The sequence below is a fragment of the Melospiza melodia genome, chromosome 11 (assembly GCF_035770615.1).
Source record: "Melospiza melodia melodia isolate bMelMel2 chromosome 11, bMelMel2.pri, whole genome shotgun sequence".
Lineage (NCBI taxonomy): Eukaryota > Metazoa > Chordata > Aves > Passeriformes > Passerellidae > Melospiza > Melospiza melodia.
This window is the reverse complement of record NC_086204.1, coordinates 20,693,099-20,716,637: the sequence shown is the minus strand read 5'-3', so window position 1 is coordinate 20,716,637 and position 23,539 is coordinate 20,693,099. Positions and strand designations below refer to the sequence as shown.

At 52.9% G+C, this 23,539-nt stretch overlaps 2 protein-coding genes across 4 annotated transcripts; one reads left to right on the top strand and one right to left on the bottom strand.

Annotated features, from left to right (window-relative positions):
* Positions 1-1,438: 1,438 nt before the first annotated feature.
* ELOVL1 (ELOVL fatty acid elongase 1) lies at positions 1,439-15,408 on the top strand. 3 transcript variants are annotated; one of them, XM_063165898.1, is made up of 9 exons: positions 1,495-1,511; positions 9,688-9,822; positions 11,664-11,725; positions 12,164-12,354; positions 12,507-12,587; positions 12,794-12,850; positions 13,178-13,283; positions 13,434-13,570; positions 13,972-15,408. In XM_063165898.1, the coding sequence occupies exons 3-9, from the start codon at positions 11,680-11,682 to the stop codon at positions 14,224-14,226; spliced, it is 873 nt and encodes a 290-aa protein (XP_063021968.1). In that variant the 5' UTR covers positions 1,495-1,511; positions 9,688-9,822; positions 11,664-11,679; the 3' UTR covers positions 14,227-15,408. The 3 variants fall into 3 exon arrangements, with proteins under 3 accessions (XP_063021969.1, XP_063021968.1, XP_063021970.1); XM_063165899.1 differs by lacking the exon at positions 9,688-9,822 and having other exon boundaries at positions 1,439-1,511; XM_063165900.1 differs by lacking the exons at positions 1,495-1,511; positions 9,688-9,822 and adding an exon at positions 5,190-5,212.
* A 3,152-nt stretch (positions 15,409-18,560) lies between these two features.
* CDC20 (cell division cycle 20) lies at positions 18,561-23,466 on the bottom strand. Its single transcript, XM_063165897.1, has 10 exons — positions 23,270-23,466; positions 22,578-22,723; positions 21,850-21,946; positions 21,195-21,323; positions 20,643-20,839; positions 20,220-20,314; positions 19,661-19,892; positions 19,425-19,550; positions 19,137-19,254; positions 18,561-18,825 (listed from the first exon to the last, which is right to left on the bottom strand). Exons 1-10 carry the CDS (start codon positions 23,460-23,462, stop codon positions 18,647-18,649), a joined length of 1,512 nt encoding a protein of 503 aa, XP_063021967.1. The 5' UTR covers positions 23,463-23,466; the 3' UTR covers positions 18,561-18,646.
* Between the last annotated feature and the right edge of the window lie 73 nt (positions 23,467-23,539).

Sequence of the window (23,539 nt, the reverse complement as noted above, 5' to 3'; positions counted from 1 at the left end):
ACACAAATCAACTAAAAATAATGTTGCAAAATAAAAGAACAAAAAAGAAAAACAGTGAAGAGTAACAAACAAGGCTGGTGCCTGTACTTAACAAGGAAGAAAAAACGATCTAGACTGCTTTGGCTCTGCCAGTCTGGTGTTAACAGTATCCAGTTAAAGAGTAACACAGCACACAGGCACGAAATGGAGGATAAAATAAAATTTATTATGTCGACTAACTTGATAGCTTAAAAAAACCTCTTTCTATAAAGCTAAAGGCACTGTGTGCCCTCCAGGGAAGCAGCTCTGAACTTTGGGACCAGTTAGGAACCATGGTAGGTGTTGGGGCAGAAACAAGCACAGGAATTCCATGTGGGAAGGAGTGGAAGCAAAGACTGAGGAAAGGGAGCATATCAGGACACACAGGTTACTACTGAGGTACTTTGTGGATATTTTTATAAATTATTTTCCTTAAGGACTGACATAAATATTAGGTGTAATCTGATGAAATCAGAATGTTGTAGTGCATTAACAATGTAGGGGAAAGTAAATGAATGCTGTACCACCAAAAAAGGGCAAGAAAATCACCAGAAGAGACATTGACCTGCCTCTGCAAATGCAGCCCTGCCTGTGTCCAGGTGGGAAACTCTCACTAGGTGAGCACAAGTCTGTAACTGCTCCTGGTCACCCATCCTCGGGAGAGGAACTGTGAACAGCAAATAGAGCTACCATGGCATTAGAGGCAGGAACAGGCAGACTAGTAAGAAAATGCTGGAAAAACTTGTTTAGTCTTCCCTGTAATGGCTGAGAGGGAGATGATTGCAGTCTACAAACACACTGCAGCATGAACACCAAGGCAGGACCGTGGTGAGATAAATTACAACGCTGGCACAGGAAGAAGTGTTTATTAACCAGCCGTGCATCAAATTAAGCTGGAAATGAGAAGATGATTCCTAACAATTAGAATAGTGAGTTCTGAAAACGCCTTCAGAGCAGATGAGCGCGACTCCAGTCCCGGGCACGTTTTAGGATGCAGATAGGCCTGGCTGTGGAAGCGCCACAGGACGGTAACGCTCTGGAAACTGCCCGCGGTCCGAGCCGGCGTCTCTGGGCTCTGCCCGGTGTCTCCGAAAGCTCGCGGTGCCTCTTGCGGTGTCACGAGGGGGATAAAAGCCTGTGAGCCGCAGGTTTAAGGACCTGTACGGGTCCCCCTCATGCCGTCACCACCACCCTCGAGCCAGGCCTCCGCACGGCTCGCTGACCCTGCCGCAGCCCGCATCCTTTCCCAGCCATTTTCCACTCTCCCCTCACACCGCTCGGCTCCACAGGCAGAGCCCGCCCGGGCCCTCAAGACCCACCGCGGTGGGCGTGGCCACGGAACGGGCGGGACGCTACGGGCACACTGATTGGCCGCAGCTCTCCCGGGGGTGGGACTCTGCGTTTTCTGCCAATCGGCAGCGACGAAGGGGCGGGGCTTCCCGCTTTAATGGCGGGGGCGGCCGTGGCGGCGGCAGAGTGGGGTGCGGCTGGTGGTGAGTGCGGGCGGCCGTGGGGTGGAGGGTGTGGGGCTCGTTCTGGCCTGGCAGGGGCCGGGCTGGGGGTGTCTGATCTGTTCTAGCGGTCATTTGGGGTGTTTGCGAGGGGGAGTTTGGGTGGAGGTGTCCGAGGTTAGCGGTGGGTCGAGGCTGGTGGTTGGGATGTGCTGAGGGGGCTTCGGAAGGTGGTTGCCGAGCCGGAGGATGCTGAGGAGGCCTTAGCAGGGTTTAGCTGCTTTGGAGAGTTAAGCTTTGCTGCCGGGAATGGTGGATCCTGCCCTGGGGATGCCATGTGCTGCTTGGCACCTGTTAACTCGTGTGCTGGAGGAGGCTCGTGTGTGTATATGTCCATTTTCCCCTCACCTGGGATGCTCACGGCCATGGGAGGAGGTGTGTGGTGTCTCCTCAGCGCAAGGGTGGGGAGGCCGTGGCCTGATGGGTGGGATGGGTGTTGTGGTGCTGTGACGTGCCCATGGCGGGTGATCACGCTGGGTGCGGCTGTAGAGGCTGTCACCTCTCCGGAAAGGGGGGCACCCGCAGTACCGTGTGGTAAATCCACCGGTGTGCAAACCTGCCCGTGTCAGACGGAGGGACGCAAGTGGAGTCCGAGTTGAGGTGTTGAAGTGGTTTTTGGGTTTGTGGTTTTTTTCTCAAAAGCAACAGGGTCCTGTGAGGAGCTGTAGTGCTCCTTGGCTCACAGCCTGGTGCCGCTGTCTCAGCGCACCCATGGTGCCATTCCCTGAGCAGTCGGCCGCTCTCCTTCGGGGCAGAGCCGGCCCCTCTATGCGAGGCTGGGATGCCTTCCCGGCCGGCCGGGGGCAAGGACTGTTCCTCCACGCTGTGTTCCGTGGCATAAACACCGGCCTCTGCCAGAGGCCGCGCTGGGTCCCGGCCGTGACGGGGCTGCCTCCCCACTGCTGCCCGGTGGCCCGACCCCGGGGTACGCCTGCTTCCCGGCTCAGGGACCGCCGGCTGCGCAGCCTCAGGAGCGAGATCGGCATCGCCCTGTTGGCGCTTTGGCGGGATCGTCCCGGCTCCACAGGCAGCGGAGTAGCCCCGCGGGCTCGCTGGAAGGTGGCTGAAGCCGCACACGTCGCGGCGGCGGCGCGGGGCCTCTGTGGGCCCGCTGCGGCCCTTCCCAGCCGCGCAGGCCCCGCTTCCGGGCCCGTCCGCGCCACACCCGAGCCGGGCCGGGAACCGCCCGGGCGGGGGGACCCGGCGCTCCCTCCGGCGGCAGCGGGGCCGGGGCCTTTGCCAGAGGGACTGGCAGGGGTGGCAGCAAGGCTGAGCGGGGCTCTGCCCGGCTCCTGCCGTGGGCACCGGGCTGAGCCGCGGGTACGCTGAGGGCTGTGGTATCCTGGGGCTTCTCTGCAGTGGGGCGCGAGCAGCTCCCGGCGGCCGGGCAGCTTTCTTTTCCCCAGCCGTCGGCATCAATGTAACCATTCAGACGGCTCTTCCCTCCTCCCCCGGGCAGGGTGGCAGTACCAGGCCTCCCCCGCTGCTGCGACACAATGTCAGCTTTGAGTGCCGGCTCGTGTAGGTGCTTGGCCTCCCGCTGGCCCTCGCTCTGGAACGCGGCGGCAGGAGGAGGCGGTCACTGTCACCCCCCTGGTAGCAGCAGCAGGAGGAGGCGGTCACTGTCACCCCCCTGGTAGCAGCAGGAGGAGGTCACTGTCACCCCCCTGGTAGCAGCAGTTGCCTGGCCTCGGGCTAACCTGGCCCTGGTGTTGGTCGTTCACAGCGGTCTGTGCTTCCTTGACCACTGCGGGCTCGATAAGCACTGGCAGTTCAGGGCATGGTGTGTAGATCTCTTTACGTGGGCCAGTTCCTCTGTTGTAACGAAGGGGAAGCTGGGAAAGCTACTTATTTTTACGTTGTAACAGACTAAATGAGGCAGCATAAATAGGCATTGCAACAAGAGGCTAAGCTTTGGGGGTGGCAGTCTGTGCCTCGGTGCCTGGGCTGCTGCCTGCAGAGGGGCTGTCAGGTGCTTTCCCTGTGACTGATCATGTCGGTTGTGAAGTCCTAAAGGCAGGGAGGGAAAAGTGGGGCGAATACTCCTTCCTATGCTCAGTGGGCAGCATGGAATAACACTGGGTGCTTTACCTGCTGGTGCATTTCCTCAGAGCATCTCTTCCCCTCCTGGAGGCCAGGATTGCCTGTGCAGCAGTGCATCCATCCTGCTGTGCTGTCCCAAACTGACCACCTTCTCTTCTACCAGAATGCAGCCAGGGCAGATTCCTAGCTGGATGGAGCTGACCTTCCCACCAGACCTGCTGGGCAGCTTCTTGAGGGTAGTTTAGAGTCCAACAGCTGGCTGAGACTGCTGTGCCTTATCTCTTTCCTAGGAAGCCCCTCTAGCTCATGGGTGTGAGCTGCTGCTAATAGCCTGTTCCTATGAGAAACAGCAAGATGCCAGTTGTTGCAGCATCTACTTGCTACATCTTGCTGTGGGGATTAAGCTGTGCCACCCACACAGCCTGGGCCTCTGTGGTCCTGCCTTATGTTGTGTTCTTATTTTTGTTTCCTGAAAGCCACTTGGGAGGAGGGGATAATGAGGTCCTTCAGGGAAGAAGTGTTAATATGAAAGTACTGTTAAAACTGAGACTAAGGAGTAAAAGCTTACTCTGACCTAGAGGTGTCTCATACCATATGTAAGGGAGCTTATTGAAGTTGGATAGTGTCTCCTTTCTCTCCTGGTGGAGAAAAGCTTTGCATCCTGAGGAACCTTTGAAACTGGTCTCAGGGGCAGGTGTTTTACTGGGTGCTGTCCTTGAATGTTACAGGTGAATGCTTTCTTCGTTTCTGCTGGGGGTTACAGCACAGTGAACACTCAGCCTGAGATGCTTACGAGGGACACTGGGAGTGGTGCCTGTGATGGCCCAAGAGATGCTCTGTGTTTCTGTGCTTTTGTGTTGGAGTTCTGGTAGTTGTGCCCTGCTGGCTGTCAGATGGTGGGAGTACTTGGGCTGGAAAGTCTGGTTCTTGCCAGTCAAACAGGTGAGGCAGCTTGGGCTCTTATAGGGAGGAGACGGTCCCCAGGAGCCAGGACTCTTCCCTGCAGGAGTTGTGGGGCTGCTGTTGCTCAGAGATGACAAGTTGCAGCTGCCACAGCCTGTTCCCCACCGTCAGGCTGTTGTGTGCATTCTGAGCCTTCAGTGGCTTGAGGGTGGTGGAGGTGGTAACTGGGTCTGATGTTTCTTGATGTCGTGTCATAGGGTCGATTCTTCGCTCTGGGATGGGTTGGGGTGGTGAGCTGTCGCTGGCAGCAAGTTCTCCAGCTTTGTGGCAAGGAGCTCTCTTAGTCTGTGGATCAGACCAGCTAGCTTGCTCTCATAGTTTAAGATTTGCTCTGTGCACATACATTCTATAACTCACGCTGCTTCTATTTAACCCTAGAGGCTTTCCCTGTCTGTACAGCCATAGAAGCAAGTGCACTGACTTTGAGTGGTCAATCTACACCTGTGGTGAGATAGCCAGGCTTCATACTTCACTTTCTTTGTGCTTGGAAGGCTGTGAACCTCCTTGAAGGTGGTAACCATTAAGCCTCAGGCATGTTGGGTTCTAGGTGCATGTACTGTGGTACTGGACTATGACATCTTCATTCTGTCAGAGAACGTCCTGCTCTCTTGTTAGAAGATTGTGTGACTGCACTGCCTTCTGGTGTGGAGGGCACAGGACCCAAAGCTGGTGCCATGGTAAGTTCCAGGCAGTGGCCCCTTGTCTTGTTGAGAAATGTCTCTGGGTTCATGCCTGGTCTTCTTGAATAGTCAAAGCTGTTGGAGGGAGTTTGTGAGTCTTTCCTTTCTGCATCTTGCTTTGTAGATTTTAATGCCCATCTCATCTTGCTATACCTGTCTAATTAATGCACAGGCCTGAGTGGGGCAGAGCACACTAATCATTACTGTGTCGTGATTACAGCCAGGGCTGTGAGAAGAGAGGTGAAGCCTTGTATTGAGGTGTTTGCATAGTGATTAAAACCAGAGATGAGAGCTGTGGTACAGCCTGTCTCACCTCCAGATAGAGGTACTCTGTTTCTTTGCTAGGTGGCTTTAGAAGGCTGACCTGGTTTTGGATGCAGGTGTTAGGAGCTGGCCTGGCTCTGTCCTTCCTGAGCGTGCTCTGTGCACTCTGGGGGGCTGCTGGGTGCTTTCACTTCAGAGAGGGAGCTCAGCCATCTCTACCTTCACCTGGTGCTGTATGAGGGAGTGACACAGATCAAAATGGTTATTCAGAAAGGAATTACCTTTTTTTTCCACTTCTGTTGGTATCTCATACCGTTTCTTTTTTCCTTCACTTCTTTATTCCCTTGTTCCTTGCTATGTCAGATTTTCTTTCTAATGTTGCCTTTTCTGTTTGTTTTTTTCACATCTCATCTGCACTCATCTCTACTGATATCAGTTCTCTGAAATGCAGCCACCAGCTTTGAATGTGATAAGGAGTAAACTACTCTTTACAGCTTGAGGAGGTGCTGCCCCTGCAAAAAGTATGCTGTGCATATTAAACCTCTTACTGCTCTTGGGATGCTCTTGTGGGACCTGGAATTCTGATTATCTGCCTTGATTTTCGTACAAGGTTACCAAACCCTATTGCAATGGATGTCCCCCTTTCCCTGAAAGCTTGTGAGGTGCCACACTGACTGTCAGTCAGAGCTCTCCTGCTAATCTGGGAGTCTCCTCTTGCTGTCCCTGCTTCCAGTGAGTATGGGAAGGGGAGAGCTTAATCTGTTTGTAGGATGCTATCCAAAGGCCTCAGGGTTTTACAGGCACTGCGTGAGAGAGTGGTAGGCTATTAACACACACTTGGTGAGGATGAGGAAACTGCCCAGCTCCAGGCAGGGCACTTCCTGCCACTTGGGTCCAATGTGCCAGGAGCAGCACCCAGCCAGTGTGATTCCCTCACTGGTTGCAATGGCAGCTCTTGCAAGAGCTGTTACATATCACAGCTTTGAGAGTTGGCATCCCTTATGCCTCACAGTGCCTCCTGTACTGACTTCACAATGTGCTGGTGTAGAGCACACGGTACCAGGTTGGCAGCCATGTCCTTTGCACTCAGCATGAAGCATGCAAGCCAGAGGAAGTGACTAATGGATAGGGTTCAAATAGGAAAACTTATCTGGTGCTGCTAGCATAAAGTTTCCTTGCAGTCTTTGTAGTTAAGTTGTGACTGGAGTTCTGGGAATGGTTGTTCTCAAATTCCAATCAGAGTTTGCCCCAAGTCCTCAGAGCTGAGGTGCCAGGCTAGCAGAGTGGCTTTACTGCCCATATCTGTTGATGTGACTTTCCACACTTAAAACATAGAAGCTCTGGTTGTCCTGCCAGACTTGTCTTCTGTGGCTGGTGAGCTGGTGACAGGCATGTCTTTATGCTGATTTCTTTTGAGAAAAAGCATTACTTTGGAAGCATGTGGACAATGCTATCTTAACTTGAGTCTTCAGTGAATGGCTGAAATTATTAGCAGGAATGCAAGTGTACTTGAATACAGCTCTCCTGTTGAGTGGCCTCTGCTGCATGTGTTGGAGCTGGTGTTAGGAGATGCTCTGTGTGAAATAAGTGTTACAAGCCCCTCTCCCTTTCACTGAACACAGAGCAGCAGACAGTGGAGATCCAAATTCACTTTTCTGTGCCTCACTGTACACTTGAGTCTTAGAGTGATCCCCCTACAGAGCTGATAGAAAACAGGGGTTTGCAGCTTATTGCTGGCTGGGCTCCTTCTCTCTCTTGTCTTGCTCTGACTGCCTTGCTGCCTGTGTGTTGTTTGGGGCAGATAAATGTGCATGTTGCTCATCTTGCTGGATTCGCTTGTGCATGAGCTCAGGAAAGCTGCTGGAGCTGTGGCTGTGAGCTCTTGGTGGTGATGTTTTGCGGTGCCAGCCTTGTGTGTGCAGTACACACCCCTGTCTGTGGCTGGCTTCATCAGTTCCACTCTTGTGCAGGGGAATACAGTCCATGGGCACATGGGGCTGTGTGCAGCCTTTGCTGGACCCCATGGTGACCTTCTGGAATGCCAGGCAATTGGGTGGGTGCTGTGGTGGGGAGCTGGGGCAGGAGGATGCCCCTTCCTGCGAGGTGGTGGAGCTCAAAGCTGCATCAGGCAGCAAGCCTTGTTGCCAGCCTGTAGGTCAGGGATGTGAGTTAGTTTCACATCTGGCCAACTGATTATCTCCTGACCTTTGAGGGCTGCTACTCCCTGGGGAGCCCTACAGGGCCAGGCCTGCTTCAGCCAGTTCAGCAAGGGCCCTCTGCCAGCTCTCCCTGGGGTGGCAGCTCTGTGGCCACCTACCAGATGCTTTTGGTGCTGCCTTTAATTAAACTAGTGGGGAGATGGGGGTGTTTGCTTTTGCACTTATTACAGGACTGATTTCTGACCTGAATCCTGAGGAGTAGGAGTGTTCCATGTCTGGGGCAGAGTCTGTTCCTTGCAGATGGTTGTGTGGGGAGATGTGTGCCCTGCAAGGCTGTTAACAAAACCAACTCTGGTCTCTGTCAGTGTCATGGTTCTGACAGTGCTGTGGCCTCACTGGGGCTGGTCATAAAAGGCCTTGCTGTTGCTGCTGAAGTTGCACTAATTAGCTGTATAGCTTGCTGGAAATATGCAGTCTACACATTGCTTGGTGTAAGCAAGTATTTAATCCTTGATGTTGGTTACTGGAGCAGATTGTGGCCTGATACCCTAGTTTGCAAATAGTGGGAACTTTTTGTGACATGGGGAAGCGACTCCCTGTTGCTGAGAGATAGGAGATGTGTTGCAAGGTTTCTCTCTATCATCTAGGGTGTGTTTGGGCCCCTAGGGCTCCTGCTCATTTGGGATGCTTGGACCTATTTGCTTGATTTCTCTTCAGATGTTCAAGGCTCAGTTTTGGGTTCTGCATCTCTTCCCAACTCCTTGCTTAAGAAGGTCAGGATTTAGGAGGAGTTAGTGTCCCTCATGTGCAGAGAGGACAGATCCAACCACTGAGCTGTGAACACCTGCAGTGTGTGATGTGGAGTGCAGCAAGAGCTGATGCCTGTCTGGGTGATGAACCCCTCTCAAAGTGTCAAAGAGCTCAGGCTCCTGGACAGTTGGTGCTCTGTGCTGGAAAACCCCTGCCTGGAGCAGAAAGGCTGGCATGGAGCAGGCATGGCTTAGGCAGGCAAGTGCACTTCACACCCCCCTGCCTAGTGCAGGTAACTCTTGGGTGTGCCCTGCAACTCCCACTTTGCTGCTCAGCTGTCAACTCCCCAAGGTCAGTGGCTGCCCCTTGAGGGACAGAGGAGGGCCAGACATAGCTGCATCTGCTCACTGAGCAAGGCATACTTTGGCCACTTTGATGTAGGATGATGTAGCATGCCAGTGGGGACAGATGCCAGGTCTCCCAAAGACCTGAAGACCTCAGGGGTTTCTCTGGAGCTGTGGTTGCTCTGTTAGCTTAATTTAGCAGGATGTTGTTCTGCCTAGAGAAACCAAGGAAAACTTCTAGGTTCTTTCCATAAGGGCCTATAATTCTACTAGTAGCATAATTTATTATTTTTGTCTTGGTAGAAATCCTGGTGCTTGCCCAGAGCCTGTGTTCAGGACAAGTCCAATGCCTCCCAGCTTCCTGTGGCATGTGTGGCTGTAGGAGTGTCAGAGGTGCTTCACAAAACAGCAATAAGACAGACTTGTTACTGTTCATGTTGGTGGGCACTTCTGTGCCAGTCCTAGTTTGAAATGGGCTTCTCCCACTGCTGGGGGGCATAGCTGTCATGGTCCCTGCATTGTTTTGAGCTGGGTCCTAGCTGGCCAGTGGTACTGGAGACTTTGGCCCAGGGTCAGGGAAGTGATCCATAGTGTCTGAGCTGAAGTGTGTTCCTGCAGTGTGAGATGCAGCTCTGAGCTCAAAGACAGCTGGCACTCTCTTCTCATCCTGGCCTGCTCAAAATAGGCAAGAACTTGCAGGATTTTTGTCTCTGCCCTGGACCTGTAGTAAGGCTGACTCATTCACCTTGATAAGATAAACACAGACCTTGAATAGTCAGGTGCCTCTGCTGGGAACTGACTCTTGAGGGCTCCTCAATCTAGCAAATAAAGGTGTAGCTGGATGTAGTGGTTGAAAGCTGAAACTAGACAGACAAGTTTGGAGCTTGCTCTTAGCCATTAGAGCAACATAAAGCTCAGCAGCTTTCCAGACTTGTGCTTACTGTGTTTCCCACAGCTGAGCCTTGAGTGTCTCTTAAGGATGCAATAGTTCCTGCTGCACTTCCAGCTGGCCTTTGCTGCACGTGGTGAGTGGATTATCTTGGCAGCACCCAGAACTTTAAATATTACTTGAATCACGGTGATACTACAAGTGAGTATTACTTGCTATAAAACCCTTTGAAACCTTGCTTGGGAGGGTGACCAGGTATTGTGCTGCTGAGGTGCCCCTGATATGTGGGGGGATCAGTCCTAAATGGGCTTTGCCCTGTTGCTCTATCTGCCTCCAAGATGGCACAAGGAGCCACCTTCTGTGCTTTCTGAAACACAGCAAAACTTCTTGGGCTCTGTCCTTGGGCTGCATGGCTGTGCAGGCTGCTCTGGAGCCTTGCTTGGGGGAATGGGTGTTTTGGAGGATGGAGGTGAAGGAGGAGACCTCTTCCTGCCTGCTGCCCTTGCAAAGGTTAGGTGTCACTCCCCAGTCTGGAGGAATGTGGAGGGGATGACTGGACAGGCGCAGAGCCAGCACCACTGCTGCACCAAACTGATTTGCAGGGAATGGTGAGCCAGAATTGTGTGTGCCAGGCCTCCCTGAAGGTTACTGCTGGCAAAGCCTGCCATGGAGGTGCCTGGTAGCTCTGCACAGGAAGTGTCTGCTGCCACCCTGCCTGCAGCAAAGATGGCAGCGAGTTCTTCCTCTTCTGTGAAGCTGAAGGAGCAGTGCTGGTGTTGGCTGGTGAGGGCTTGAGGTGGCAGTGGCTGCTGAGTACTCAGGGACCTTGCTGGGAAGAGGGGTACTCTGGCTTCAGCTTGCTGGCTGCTGGTCTGGAAGAGGCCATGTGCTTCCTGGTGGTGGCAGCAATATACCTCCTGGGATGGCTGGGCTGGGCACCCATTTCCCCAGGCCATGTGTGGGCTGTGACTCCAGTGCACCTTCTTGGAGGGAAGGGGTAGGTGGAGTGTCTGGTAGCCGCTGTGGGGAATGCCTCCCTTGCAGATGGATGAGTCAGGTGAGGCTGGGCCTATGCTCTGCCTCCCTTCCTGCTGCTCTGGTGTCCTGTGGGCTGGGGAGAGGTTGGGGAGCACAGGGAAGGGGTGAGGGTGTTTAACACTTGCCTGCAACAGTGAGAGCCCTTCCTGCTTTTCTGGAGAGCATCTGCCTAGATCACTTTCTGGTGTGTGTTCATACTGAGGATGAGCAAGTGTGGGGAGTGCCAGTCCTTCTCCCTGCAGCCTTCCATCATATGGCTTTCCCTTGTCTGGAAGGGAGTGGCAATGCCATTGCCAAGCAGGATGCACCTGGCCCCTGAGGTACTAGGTTATGTGGTAGTAGTTTCTTGTCCAGAGGGTTTTGTGCAAGGATGTGAAACCAGGAACTTAGACATCAGAAACTGATGTTTGTTTCTGAACCTATGGATTTCCTTCCTCATGTAATGGGGCTGCCAGTGATGGTGTGCTGCTTCTGTGGTGGCAATCAGTTGGCAGGAGCCCAAAGCTGACCATAAAGGCACTGTGCTGTGGAGAGTGTGGGCCAGCCCTGCATCTCTGCTCCAGGGTCAGACAGACAAGTGTGCTGAGTGGTATGGCTGCCAATGCTGCTGGCAATGTCATGGTGCTTGTGGGTGATAATGCTTGAGCTTGTACAGCAGGAGCAAGATTAAGGGGCTGGAGATACAGTGCTGAGGTTGGAAGCTTTCCTAGCTGGCTTGAAATGTTGGGTTCTTGCCTTGAGTGAAGGGAAGGACTGCTGGCATTTGATGATGGTGTTCCCAGCAGAGCTGGGGAAAAACAGAGCCAGGCTCTGTGAGAAGTGAGGTGGCCTGTAGCTCAGCTGGAAAGTGGATTCTGGTGTGTGATCAGCTGAAAGCAACACTGGGCAGATGCATGACTGTTTCTCTGAAATTGGGCTTGGGGTTTACTGATCTGCAGGGCTGTGCTCTGTAGGCTGCTGTCCTGGGAGAACAGCTTCTTGATCTTCCCTGCCTCTTTCCACAGAGACACTGCCACCACCATGGAGGGGATTGTGACTATGTACCAGGACTTCATGAAGAAAGCAGGTCAGTGTTTGGCTCTGCCCAGCTATCAGACAGGCAGCATGCACTACATGCTTTAGTGCCAGAGGCACTGGGGGTGGTCTGTCATCCCTGAAGCATCCCTTGGTGTAACTGCATCCTGCCTTTGCCCTTACACAGATGCAACTCTGGGGGTTTTGTGCTGCCTGTTATGAGGCTGTCTTGCATCAGTGCCTGTGTCAATTGTTTTGGGGCACTTGTGTTCTCCTGGGCAGATGATCTCCAGGCTGCCCTGCAGCATGGCTTCAGGCTATATTGTGCTGAGTCTGACTACACCAGCCTCTGCTCCCAGGCTGCTTCCCTACTTGCACTCGTGTCCTGGAGCAGGATTGCCATGCCCTTGCCTCCGCTGTGGCAGTAGCAGTGCTGGCAGCAGGCTGGGCTGAGGTTGCTGACTGCTGTGCACTGTGGCTCTCTCTGCAGACCCCCGCATCGCCGACTACCCGCTGATGCAGTCCCCGTTCCTTGTGATGGGCATCCTTTTGGGATATGTCTACTTTGTCCTATCCCTGGGTCCTCGGCTAATGGCCAACAGGAAGCCTCTAAACCTGAAGAAGTTCATGGTGCTATACAACTTCTTTCTGGTGGGACTCTCCCTTTACATAGTGTATGAGGTGAGTTATTGGTAGCTTGGTCGGACATGGGTAAAGCTGTGTGGGTGATGGGGAGCCCTTTTCAGCCCTGGCTGTTCCCTGCCCTTCTGTGCAGAACTTGATGTGCAGTGGGTGATGTGTTAGGCCTCACCCTGATGATGCTCTTGTTGCAGTTCCTGATGGCAGGGTGGCTCACTGGGTACACCTGGCGATGTGACCCTGTGGACTTCTCACAGGACCCCAAGGCCCTCAGGGTGAGTTCTCATCCCTCTCCAGATAAGTGGGGGGAGCTTTAGTGCTTCTGTTTGGATGGCAGGGTCACAGCTCCTGCCTTTCCTGAGGCAGAGGATGTGTAGTCTCTGGGCCTTGTTTTCATGCCAGGATAACTGTATGAAGCCCTTCACTCTCTGGGCTTGTTCAGGCTGAGGCAGGTCTCTGATGTTAACCTGTTCTGTTACAGATGGTCAGTGTTGCTTGGCTCTTTGTTTTCTCCAAGTTCATTGAACTGACAGACACGGTGAGTTACTGAGAAGGCCTTTTCACCACTTGCTGGGCAGGGAGCTGAGCCCAGTGTATTTGGGGTAGGTGCTTTTGCAGCCCTTCCAGTCTGACCTGGTAGTGCTTCTGTCTGGCATCACTGCCAAGGAGGCCACCCTGGAATGTTGGTGCTGAGGCCACTCTTTACATGCTTCAGCTCTGGAAGCTGTGGGGTGACCTAATGGGCAATGACAATGAGTGGAGGGGGAGGGAAGTATCGTTGAGAGCACACACTGGGTTAGTGGCCCAGCCTGCTCTAGCTGCTCCCAGGCTGCAGGTTCTTAATGCTGTTGGGCTTTCATTGCAGGTCATCTTTGTCCTGCGGAAGAAGAATGAGCAGGTCACATTCCTGCACCTTTTCCACCACTCTGTTCTGCCATGGAGCTGGTGGTGGGGAGCTAAGTTTGGTCCAGGTAAGATGGCAGCTGTCTGTGTGCAGGGATTGGGTAGGGTTACCCCAGCATGCTGAGAAGGGGTTTTGGCCCTGTTGGGCTTTTAGCAGCTCTGTGTAGGGCTGATTGCTGTGGAGTATTGACTTACACTAAGAAAATCTATCTTAACAGGAGGAATGGGCTCATTCCATGCCATGATCAATTCCATGGTGCATGTTGTCATGTATTTCTACTATGGGCTCTCAGCAGCAGGACCTGCCTTTCAGAAGTACCTGTGGTGGAAGAAGCACATCACAGCCATCCAGCTGGTGAGTCTGTGTGCTAGAGCAGAGCATGTGCCTGATGTGAAGGGCAGGCTAGCCCTTGTACCTCTGAAAGGTGCAGCCCCAGCAGCAGTAGTCTCCTCTGTAGCATATTGCTCTGAGTTTTTAGCAGCTCTGCCCCACTGTGGGCCTCTGATAGCCCTACCAGCCTGGTTGGGGTGTGGATGCTGCTCAGCTCCTGGGCTGTAGCTGTGCTGGGAGGGTGAGGCGCATGCTGCTCTGAGACTTGTGCCTGCCTCTTCCAGCTGCTGCTGAATGCCTCACCATAGGGAATCTACTTTAGACTGGGAAATGAGTCTAGGTGTTGCCTTTAAAAATAAGGTCTCTAGTGGGTTCCCTGACCCTGCTCCCATTAATAACTTGTTCTTACTCTGCCTTGCTCCCAGGCACAGTTTGTGATTGTCTCCGTCCACATCTCCCAGTATTACTTCATGCCCAACTGCCAATACCAGTTCCCCATCTTCATCCACCTTATCTGGATTTATGGGACCATCTTCTTCATCCTCTTCTCCAACTTTTGGTACCAGTCCTACACCAAGGGCAAGCGGTTGCCCAGGGTGGCTCAACAAGCAGCCCAGCACAACGGTAGCAGCATCCATGAAAATGGCACTGTCACCAATGGCAAGGTCAAAGCCAACTAGAGGGTAAAGTGCTCCCAGAGCCAATGAGAGCCCCGGGGCAGAGGCAGCTGGGACCTGTCCCTCTGCTCCTGGGTGCCACTAGCCAAGTCAAGTGCCTACAGACTGTTGTACCCCTGTGCCCAGTCCTGCTGCCCCCTGTCTGCATGCTCAGCCCCTCTGCTCTGAGCAGCCATGGGCCACTTCTGCTCCTGGGAGGGCTTGTGCTGTTTCTCAGTGTTGCTGAGCAGAGAGGCAGCTGCCTGCATCACAGCTGTGGGGCTGCAGTCCCATTCCAGTGTTTCCAAAGGAACTTTCCCCAAGTGCCTACATCTGGCTCTTCTGCCTAGGGGCCATTTCCTTCTGAGTAGGACCAAAAGAAGAGACCGCTTCCTGTCCTGGTGCCCTCTCCTCTTCCCTGTCTCACAAGAGCTTGTATGGATGAGCAGATTCATCCCTGGCTGCTCGTTACTGCCAGCTCATGTGAGCGCTCCTGCTCTACGATGCCTTGTGCCACTTTGTTCCATGCCACAGTGCTGCATGTCCCTTCTGGTCCCTGTGTGCCCAGCTTGGGAGCCCTGCCCTGGCATATCTGTGCCCAGGGGTCAGTGGAGAACGTAGGGGCAGTACTTGTGGGACTTAAGGGCCCAGACCTGCCCAGTACGGTACCCATGCCCTGTGCCTAGTACATAGCAGGGGCTGTGACAGCCTGAAAGGCTTCCCCCTTGTGATAAGCCCAGGTTGCCTTGCTGTCCTTGTGCCTGGGCTGGGTGCTCAGTGTGGGCTTAAGCCACACTTACCTGATCCTCTAAGGCAGCTGGTGGCTTGCTCCACAGTGGGGGAGACCAAGCTCAGCCAAGTCTTGAACCACTTCCACTCCTGTTCATTCAAGACTTGAGCAATAAGTGCCCCTAAAATCAGCTCCTGGGCTCTCCTGCTCAGATCCAGCCCTGCTCTGGCCTAGCCTGAGCACAGTATAGGGCAGTTTTAAGTGAGCACCTCTTGCCTTTGTGGATCTGACTGGGCCTGTGTGAAGATGTGCTCTGTCCTTCAGCAAGGCAGTGCAGCAGTTCTCCTGGCCTGGTGCCCAACACCTGCTCTGATTGTAACCAAAACATGCTGATGGCCTCGAGGACGAGGTGAAGGAGCCAGGCCCTGTCAGATTGGGCTGCTCTTCTATCACAAATAAACAAACAGAAGGAGAAATTGCTCTGTTCTCTTGTTTTCTTGTCTCAATATAAGCCAAAGCTCTTCCAGGTGCTTGGTCCTGCCCAGCGTGGTTGAAGGCAGGGCTGGGAGAAGCAGCTGGTGTAGCAGGTTTGTGCTGGGGGAAGAGGGTGCTGGTTGTGTGCTGATGAAGCAGATGGCAGATTGTTTCCAACTGTTTTGGTAGAGCAGTGCTCAGGGCTGGATGTGTGTCAAGGCTTCTGTTGTGAAAGTGACTCCACCCTGTCAAAAAATGGCTGGGGTGGAGTGTGGGCTGGGCCGTGGGCCACCTGCCCAGGAGGAACTGCTGCTTTTCAGAAATTATGGGGATTTGAGCTATGGCAGAGCAGGGAATAGAGACTTAGGAAACTTGAGTGCTTGAGAAACAGCAGTTTGTTGCTTTCTGAATCTGCCAAAGCAAAAACTGCTGCTATCTGTGAATGCCCCTGCAGCATGGATCTGTGCACAATGTAGCTCAGGTTGGTCAGAGGAAGGTTAATGTTGCTGTCTTGTTTTTGCTGCAGAAGTATGTCTTTGCCTGGCTGGGCTTTGTTATTTTTCCAACTGTCTCATTCTGGGGTCCCTTTGGTGCTGTTGAGGTGTAGGGCTGCCTTCCCATCCCCCCATGACTGGGGCCCTCTTGAGCAGAGGGCAGCCTGGGTGCTGACTCAAGCCTGGGAAGAAGAGTGGGGAGCCAGCTGGGCAGCATGTGGCTGGGAGGAATGTGTTAGATCAGCAGCCTCCAGATGCTGAGTTTCACTGTAGGGTTGGGTTGTGGGGTAGGAGGGCTTTGGTGGATGTCCAGCAAAAGCCCTGGAGCAGAGCCTGGTGTGAGAGAGCTCTGCTAATCTGACCTGGGCTGCTGTACACCTCAAGGCCATGCTCTGAAATGTAGGAAAACATCTTCAAGTGCCCTGAACTGGTGTGACTAATATGCCTAAGCTGCACACAGCCATCACCTGCTTCTACAGCACTCAATGTCCTTGTCTGTAAGAAGTCATGCAGTGTTCTCCCAGTTGTTGGTGCTTCTCTGGAAGTAAAGACTTGGATGAGAATTTGTTCTTGTCCATGCTGAGGTGGTGTGTAATGTTAGGTCAATGCTCAGAAGTCACCACTTCAGGAGCTGTAGGTGATGGTCCAGCTGACATGGACCTTTTCCTGTCAAGCCTCCTTCTCCCCTCCCGCTGGCTCTGGCTAAAGACAGGATTGTCTTTGCTTTTGCCCAAAATAGTAACAATGCTTTAAACTACTTATGCTTGGTATTTTAGAATGGGCTGTTCCCTGCATGTGCTCTGCTCTCCCTTCCTCCAATTGTTCCTGTTAGCTGTGCTCTTCTATGGGCTGGCCATGGCACTTGGTAATTAATATGCTGTCATGCTGTGAACTGAATTCACACCTTATAGGGCTGTGTTTACTGGGCCTGCTGGATCAGTGCCCACTTCCTTCCTCAGCTCCTCCTCACTCCAGGACTGTAAGAGACCAGCATGGGGTCAAAGACCCTGCAGTATCATTACCCTCTAGTAATGCTCAGATGTCCTCTAAGGGCTGTGTAATGCACAGCGTCTGGGTGTGGGGCATGTGCTAAGGAGAAAGAAAGAGTCTGTGAGAAAGCTGAGCTGCTTTTACATGGCACTGAAAAAATGACAGCAACTTTTTGGCATATAAAGCTTTCCTTCCAGGTCAGGGACCAGGGAAGGCCTAATCAGCTGTGGCCCTACAGGGCAAGTCTGTGCTAGCTCCCAGCACCAAGTGCAGGGGTGTGGGACAGGGCTCCTACAACAGCAGCACAGCTCTGTGGAAGAGCCCAGCCTTGGGTTCCTGCCTGCTTCCCCCTTAGAGACAGCTGTGGCCTGAGGATTCCTGTCCCCAAGTGGCCTGATGGGGATGCACCAGCAGCACTGCTGGGAAGGTGCTGGCTCAGTTGTTGTTTTTTGAGACTGTGCCCCCCATATCATGTGTGTGTGTTGGGGGGATGTGCTCTGGTGGGTGTGGTTACACACTCACTGGCCTTGGCAGATCACAAGTTGGAACCTTTGAAGGTTCCCACTGCTGTAAGGCTTAAGAGGCAGAGCTGGTGCTAGGCACAGTGTGGTACTGTGCTGAGGGAAAGGTGAAAACAGTTAATAATCCACCCTCAGTTAATCACTGAGGGCTGATGGGAGGCACAGGCTTGGTGGAGCTGCTTTGCACAGGCCAAGGTGCTTATCAGCTGTGCAGTGTCCCCAGCAGCCCCTGGCAATGCTGGTGGCAGCTGAAGGACAGGCTTGATGGGTCTGGTGCAGCCCCACAACCTCAGACACTGTGGCTCCACCATGCAAAGCAGCATGGCTGAGCTGGTTGTTGGTCAGGTAAGGCCTCAAATATGATTCCTGCAACTTACTCCAGCACAGTTCAGCCTGGAAAAAAGGCATTTTTCCAAGTGTAGGGGAGTCAAGCTCCAATAAATGTGAGCTGAGCCCTGGTGCCTTCTCCCCTGCATGAAGCCTCAGTGAGGCACCAGGGCTTCCTGTCAGCAGGAGGGGGAGAGAGATCAGAGTTGTTGGAAGAATACGTGACTGAAGGCAAAGCACAGGGCTGGTGGTGCTTTGCGTGGCTCTTGCATGACAGCCAGGCTGGCTGTGGCAGTGGCAGCTAACCTTTTGTTTTGCATCAGGCTTTATGCCAGTACCAGCCCCTTTCCAGATTTGGGGTGATTACAGCTGTTGCTCTATGTTTCCCCCCCTCCTTTTTTTTCCAAAAGCTATTCTACTCCAGCACCATAAGTAGGCAGTGATGGCTGCCTGTAGCTAACAAGACAAACTGAGATGTGCCTGTAGAGCCACAATAAGGTCCCTGTGGTTGTGAGATAGGCCAGGACAACACTAACTGAGGCTACAGCCATGCTGTGCTTTCAGCTGAGCCCATGGTGGAACCGCTGTGCTTGTAGTCAGCACCTAGATGGGGCAGGTGACACATCTGTGTCCACTGGGACAGAAACAGAAGTACAGCCCTTGCACAGCATCCTTCTGCTAGGCTGTGCTAAGCTCAGGGACCTGTCAACTGGCCCTTAAGACCTAGGTCTCCACTCCTTGCCCAGATCCCCAGCTTTGGGGAGAAGGACTTAGGTTTAGGAGCCATGGCTTTTTCTTCCATCAGACACTATTAAGGAAAAGTCAAGTTAAGCAGTTTATTAATATTTAAAATACTGTACAGCATTTAAACCAAAAATATCCCCCCTCCCCACAACAATCCCATGGTGTCAGCGGATGCTCTGGTGAATAATACTGCTTTTGGCACAGTTTGCTTTCTCTTTCTCCTTCTTCTTGATGGGGTCCATCTCAAAACAGCGCCAGAGCCGCAGCGTTTCATCAGCAGCTGCTGATGCCACTGTTGTACCATCCGGGCTCATGGTCAGGTTGAGGATTCTAGCAGTATGGCCTGAGGAGGAGGACGAGTGTGCAATCAGGACTGAGCTGATCAGCACAAGCACATTTACTCCTGTATGCTCCCATGAGCCCTGCCAGCTTGCATAGCTGTCCCCCCACTGGCTGTGGCAGTGTGATTTCAGACCCCAAGCATACACTTGGAGCAATGGTATCTCTTCCACAGCCCGTGGGCATGCTTTACTCCTAGCAGCATGGCCCCAGATACTGTCCTGTATCAGTGGTGCTGCAGGCTCAAAGCAAGGAGTGCAGCTGTCTTCAACCTCTAACAGCCCCTCTGCCCCCACCCAGGCCCTGTCCACCTACCTTGCAGCTCTGCAACTTTGGCCATTGTTGGATATTTCCATATAACTAGCTGATTTTGTGCAAATCCATGGCCTGAAATCAGCTCCTTGTAGTTAGTTGACCATAAGATAGAACAGACCTGCAAAGAGGCAGTGACGCAGGTGAGACAGGGTGCTTGTGCTGATGCTCACTATTCAGAGGTGAGCATGATCCCCTCCTTCCCCATGCCTCTGGGCCTGAGGAGCCAGCAGCTCTGTGTAGGTGTGCTGCCAGAAGATGTTTGTGTCCAAGCTCATGTTCATATCTCACCTGGGAATGGGTATCAACAGTACTGAGGCAGGCACCAGAACAGACGTTCCAGATGCGGATATGTCTGTCACTAGTGCCACCTCCAGTGGCTAGAACATTCGTCTGCCATGGGCACCACGCCACAGCCTGAGAGAGGAGAGTTCATTTTAAAACATACAAGAGGCAACCTGCACCCAGCCAGTGCTGCATGCCTGCCTTGCACCACACATATCTGCCCATGGCAGCTCTGTGCTCACCTTGACAGCACCCTGGTGCTGAGTGAAGGTCTGTATGGGAGCAAAGTCTCCACCCCCACCTTGGGTGCATGGCCAGACGTTCACCAGATTGTCGTTGCCACCACTGGCCAGGTAGCGCCCATCTAAAGACCATTTGAGTCCACACACCTCCTGTGTGTGGCCAGCAAGGGTGGCCACGTGATGCTCAGCCACTCTGACATCATGGTGATGGATGTGCCCATTCCGTGCACCACTGCAGAGAGAAGAGAAGGCTTGCAGGGTCAGGCTGCACATTTTCACCCAAATCCATTTTTGTTGTTGCAAGGCTGCTATACCTGCCACTGGGTTTCAACCAGTGTTACCAGCAACACTGGTCTATCGGTGCGAGTGAAACACCCACACAAGCTCTTTACAACTTCAGCACAAATTGCAATACAGGAAAGAGGCTCCAACAGATAAGGCTGAGTAAGAATCCCAAGCCAGGACAAACTTCTCTCTGCCATCCCTAACCCATGCCACACATAGATTGAGGGATAGGAGCTTGCAACAACTGGGAGCTGCCCTTGACCCACTGCTTTACCTGGAGAGGATGTAGCTGTTCCAGCTGAGGGTTCCCACACGGGCACAATGGCTGGTCATGTTTCGGAGACGTTTCTGCTGCTGAACGTCCCATAGCTAGAGAGGTAAAGCAAAAAGTTCTTCAGAAGAAACCCAATCCTGTTTCTATGCCCTAGGAACCTCACTGCACAGGCTCTGGCATTCAGCTTTCTCAGTAAGGGAACAGGGAAAGTGTGTATCTCATGACTATAGCACAGAAGGTAACGCTACTTATCAGAAAGCCCCCAAACCAAACCCTGCCTTGCACACTGGGCAGTTCCACCCCACACCAGGGAAGACAAGTCAGGTGCATGGCATCCTTCCTCTGCCAGCCAAGGTTATATTCCAAGGCCCCACAGTTCTGTCAATCCCTAGAAAACACCTCTAGTTTTACTCTTGCGTTCACCTGAACCTCAGCACTACTTGTGCCAACAGCAAGGTAGTTTCCTTCTTTAATCCATGACACAGAAGAAATGTACACATCTGGATGCTCCATCTGCAGCAGCTGGATAATCTCCCCAGTAGCATGATTCCACAGATAAACAGAGTTGTCCAGAGCCACTGCCAGGAAGTTCTGGGAGCTCCAGTCTATGAGATTCAGATCTACAATTTGAAAGAGCAATGCAGGTCACACCATGCTTGGCTAGAGAGCCCTGCCCTTCACCCGTGCTGATGCAGCAGGTGCGGGTGCACATGTGCACACACACACGTACAGGTGAGGGGCAGCCTTCTGAGTGTCACTATGCCCAGCTGCTGGGGCCAGGTACCCTGCTCCAAGGCATCTACACTGTGCCCTAGACCACTGTCCCTGTAAGGCCACACAGGGACACTGCAGAAGTGGTCTGTGCTAGCCTGGGTACACAAAATAATACAGACAGCCCAGTTACACTGTCCTAGGAACAGCAATCCAGTGCAGAATGTTCTGGATGTCCAGCACTCAACCCTCTAGCCTACTTACAGTAGTCGTTGCGGATCTCTGGTGCATCCAAAATCCGGTCTGGGTTTGAGGGAATGTATCTGCTAGTCTTCCTGCTGGATCCAGGTGTCATTTTCTGACTATAAAGCACTTTCAGGTTATTCTGATAGCCTGTGTGCAGAGGAACAGGTTTGTTAACCTGACTTAGTTTCCTCCCAGCTGAGTGCTGCTCACCCAACTAGGAATCCCTTGGAGTGAAAATAAAGTCCTAAGAGAAACACAAGTGTGCAGTGCACTAAAATCACTGGCAGTATGAACTGCTGAACAGGGGCAACAATTTCCTCATTCATGGAAACAAATTTAACAAACACTTGGGTTTTTGAATCCCATTATACTTAGTTGCAGTTTAAGCTAGAAAGAGCATCAAACTCTCTGCTGTGCACTTACAGACTTCATGAAGGTTTGGAACCTGCAGTACAGGTGACCAACTGGCAGTCATAACAACTTTCCTAAATAAATTCACTGTAACTGTTATGCCCTCCCTCCACCTCAGGAGCCTTAAGAAAGGAGACTCCAGCCTGTACAGTTCTCAGAAACCAGTTGATTTCTCCTGTGACCACACACAGAGCCTCTGTGTTGCTGTTCCCCTGACCTGATCTCTCCTGCTGATTCAGCTCACACAGACCCTGTATCATACCTTCTGGAGCATTCTGTGGTTTTCCACTGAGGCGGAGGATCTTTGCCTCTTCTACATCAAACCCATTCAGATTCACTGCCCAGGCTTTCTGTTGCTCCTACAGAGACAAATCACCCTCAGTGCAATGCATCTAAAACAACTCCCACAATGCAATTTAAACAGACACCTAAGTCCCCTTCTCTTAGAATCTGAAGATGTTTGACTGTGCTGCAAGGATCAGTCACACAGAGGCAGGTCAAAGCAGTTTTTCCTCAGACTTTCATACATCGTCCTGCTCACATTTTCACACAATGGCAAATTCAGTGACATTGCCAGTGGGAAAAGCCACAGCCACAAAGCGACCAAATGCTTCATAAACAGATTTCAGAACACAGTGGAAAACATTCCAGAAGTGTTTCCTGTGGAGACATTGTCCTAGAATAGCTACCACCAGCAGTTTCACTTTGCATAGGCTCACAGCTTTGTGTTTTTGTTGCCTGCTACATTTTAAAATCTCATTAGTCAAAAGCTAAATTTTGCTACCAGAAGCAGCATAGGCTTAGAGTCCATGGTGGTCTCTACAGCTTCAATCTCATCCTAGGCTCCTGAAGCCCAGAGCTGCAAGTAGTGATGGCTGGGACTTGTCAGTCTCGTGTGTCCACTCGATAGAACCTATAGTTTACTGCTCTGTAAAGGGGCAGGAAGGAGTAGTGGTTGTTGAAGTAATTGTAACTTAGCAACATGCTCACCTTCTTGGTAGGGGAATCCTCAGCAGGGTCATTTTCTTTGGTTAGGAGGAAATTTGCCATCTCCATCTGCATAGTGCTGCGGTTGGGAATGTAGCGATCCCCCCCAGGCTTTGTGGGGGTGCTTTGAATTTTGGATCCAGATTTACCTGCATTTGCATATGAAAATATTGTCTTACAGCTATTTAACAGCCTGTATTAGAGCATTCACGGGAGCAAACCTAGCACTCTTCCACATCACACCCGCCAGACAAGTAGGACTCTCAGATCTCATGCCACCCAGTCACAACTAACTTATATTTTCCTCCTTGCCACCAAGTTGGTTAGGGACTATGTGGTGCAATTCCTTGGGTCTAGTGCAACAATTCCAGAGTCCAGAGATAAGGGGAAGATACAAAAACGCTCACAGGATGTAAAGCTGTCAGCTGACAGTCCCGCCCACACTTGTCCCAGCATGCAGCTGTGCCAGCAAGGCTCAGCTGGGCGAACAGCAGCTCGCCAGCCCCAGGGCTCAGAGCTCTGCCCCTCATGCTGGCAAGGAGGTGGGGGGCTGTCAGGAGCACAGCCTACCTCCTCCTGCCTGAGCAGCAGCCGGTAGGGCAGCGTGGCAGGGAGCCCAGAGCCCCACGGCTACAGACGTGCAGCCTGGGCGAGGCTCCCGCACTCAACCTCTGCCGCTGGTGGCCGGCGCTCACCGGGTGTCTTGGACGGCGTCTTGCTGGAGCTGTAGGAGCGATTGGCCGGTTTCATGGGCGACACGCCGACTGGGCTGGGCCCGGGGCCGCTCTCCTTGGCCTTGCGCTGCCATCGCGCAGGCGGCGCGTTCGGGATTGGCGTGTCCAGCTTCAGCAGCCCGTGCAGGTCCGCCTCGAACAGGAACTGCGCCATGGTCCTGCAGGCGGGCGGGCGGCGTTAACCGTGCCCACCGTCCGGGCTGAGCCTACTCCGACAGGCCCCGCCGGGCT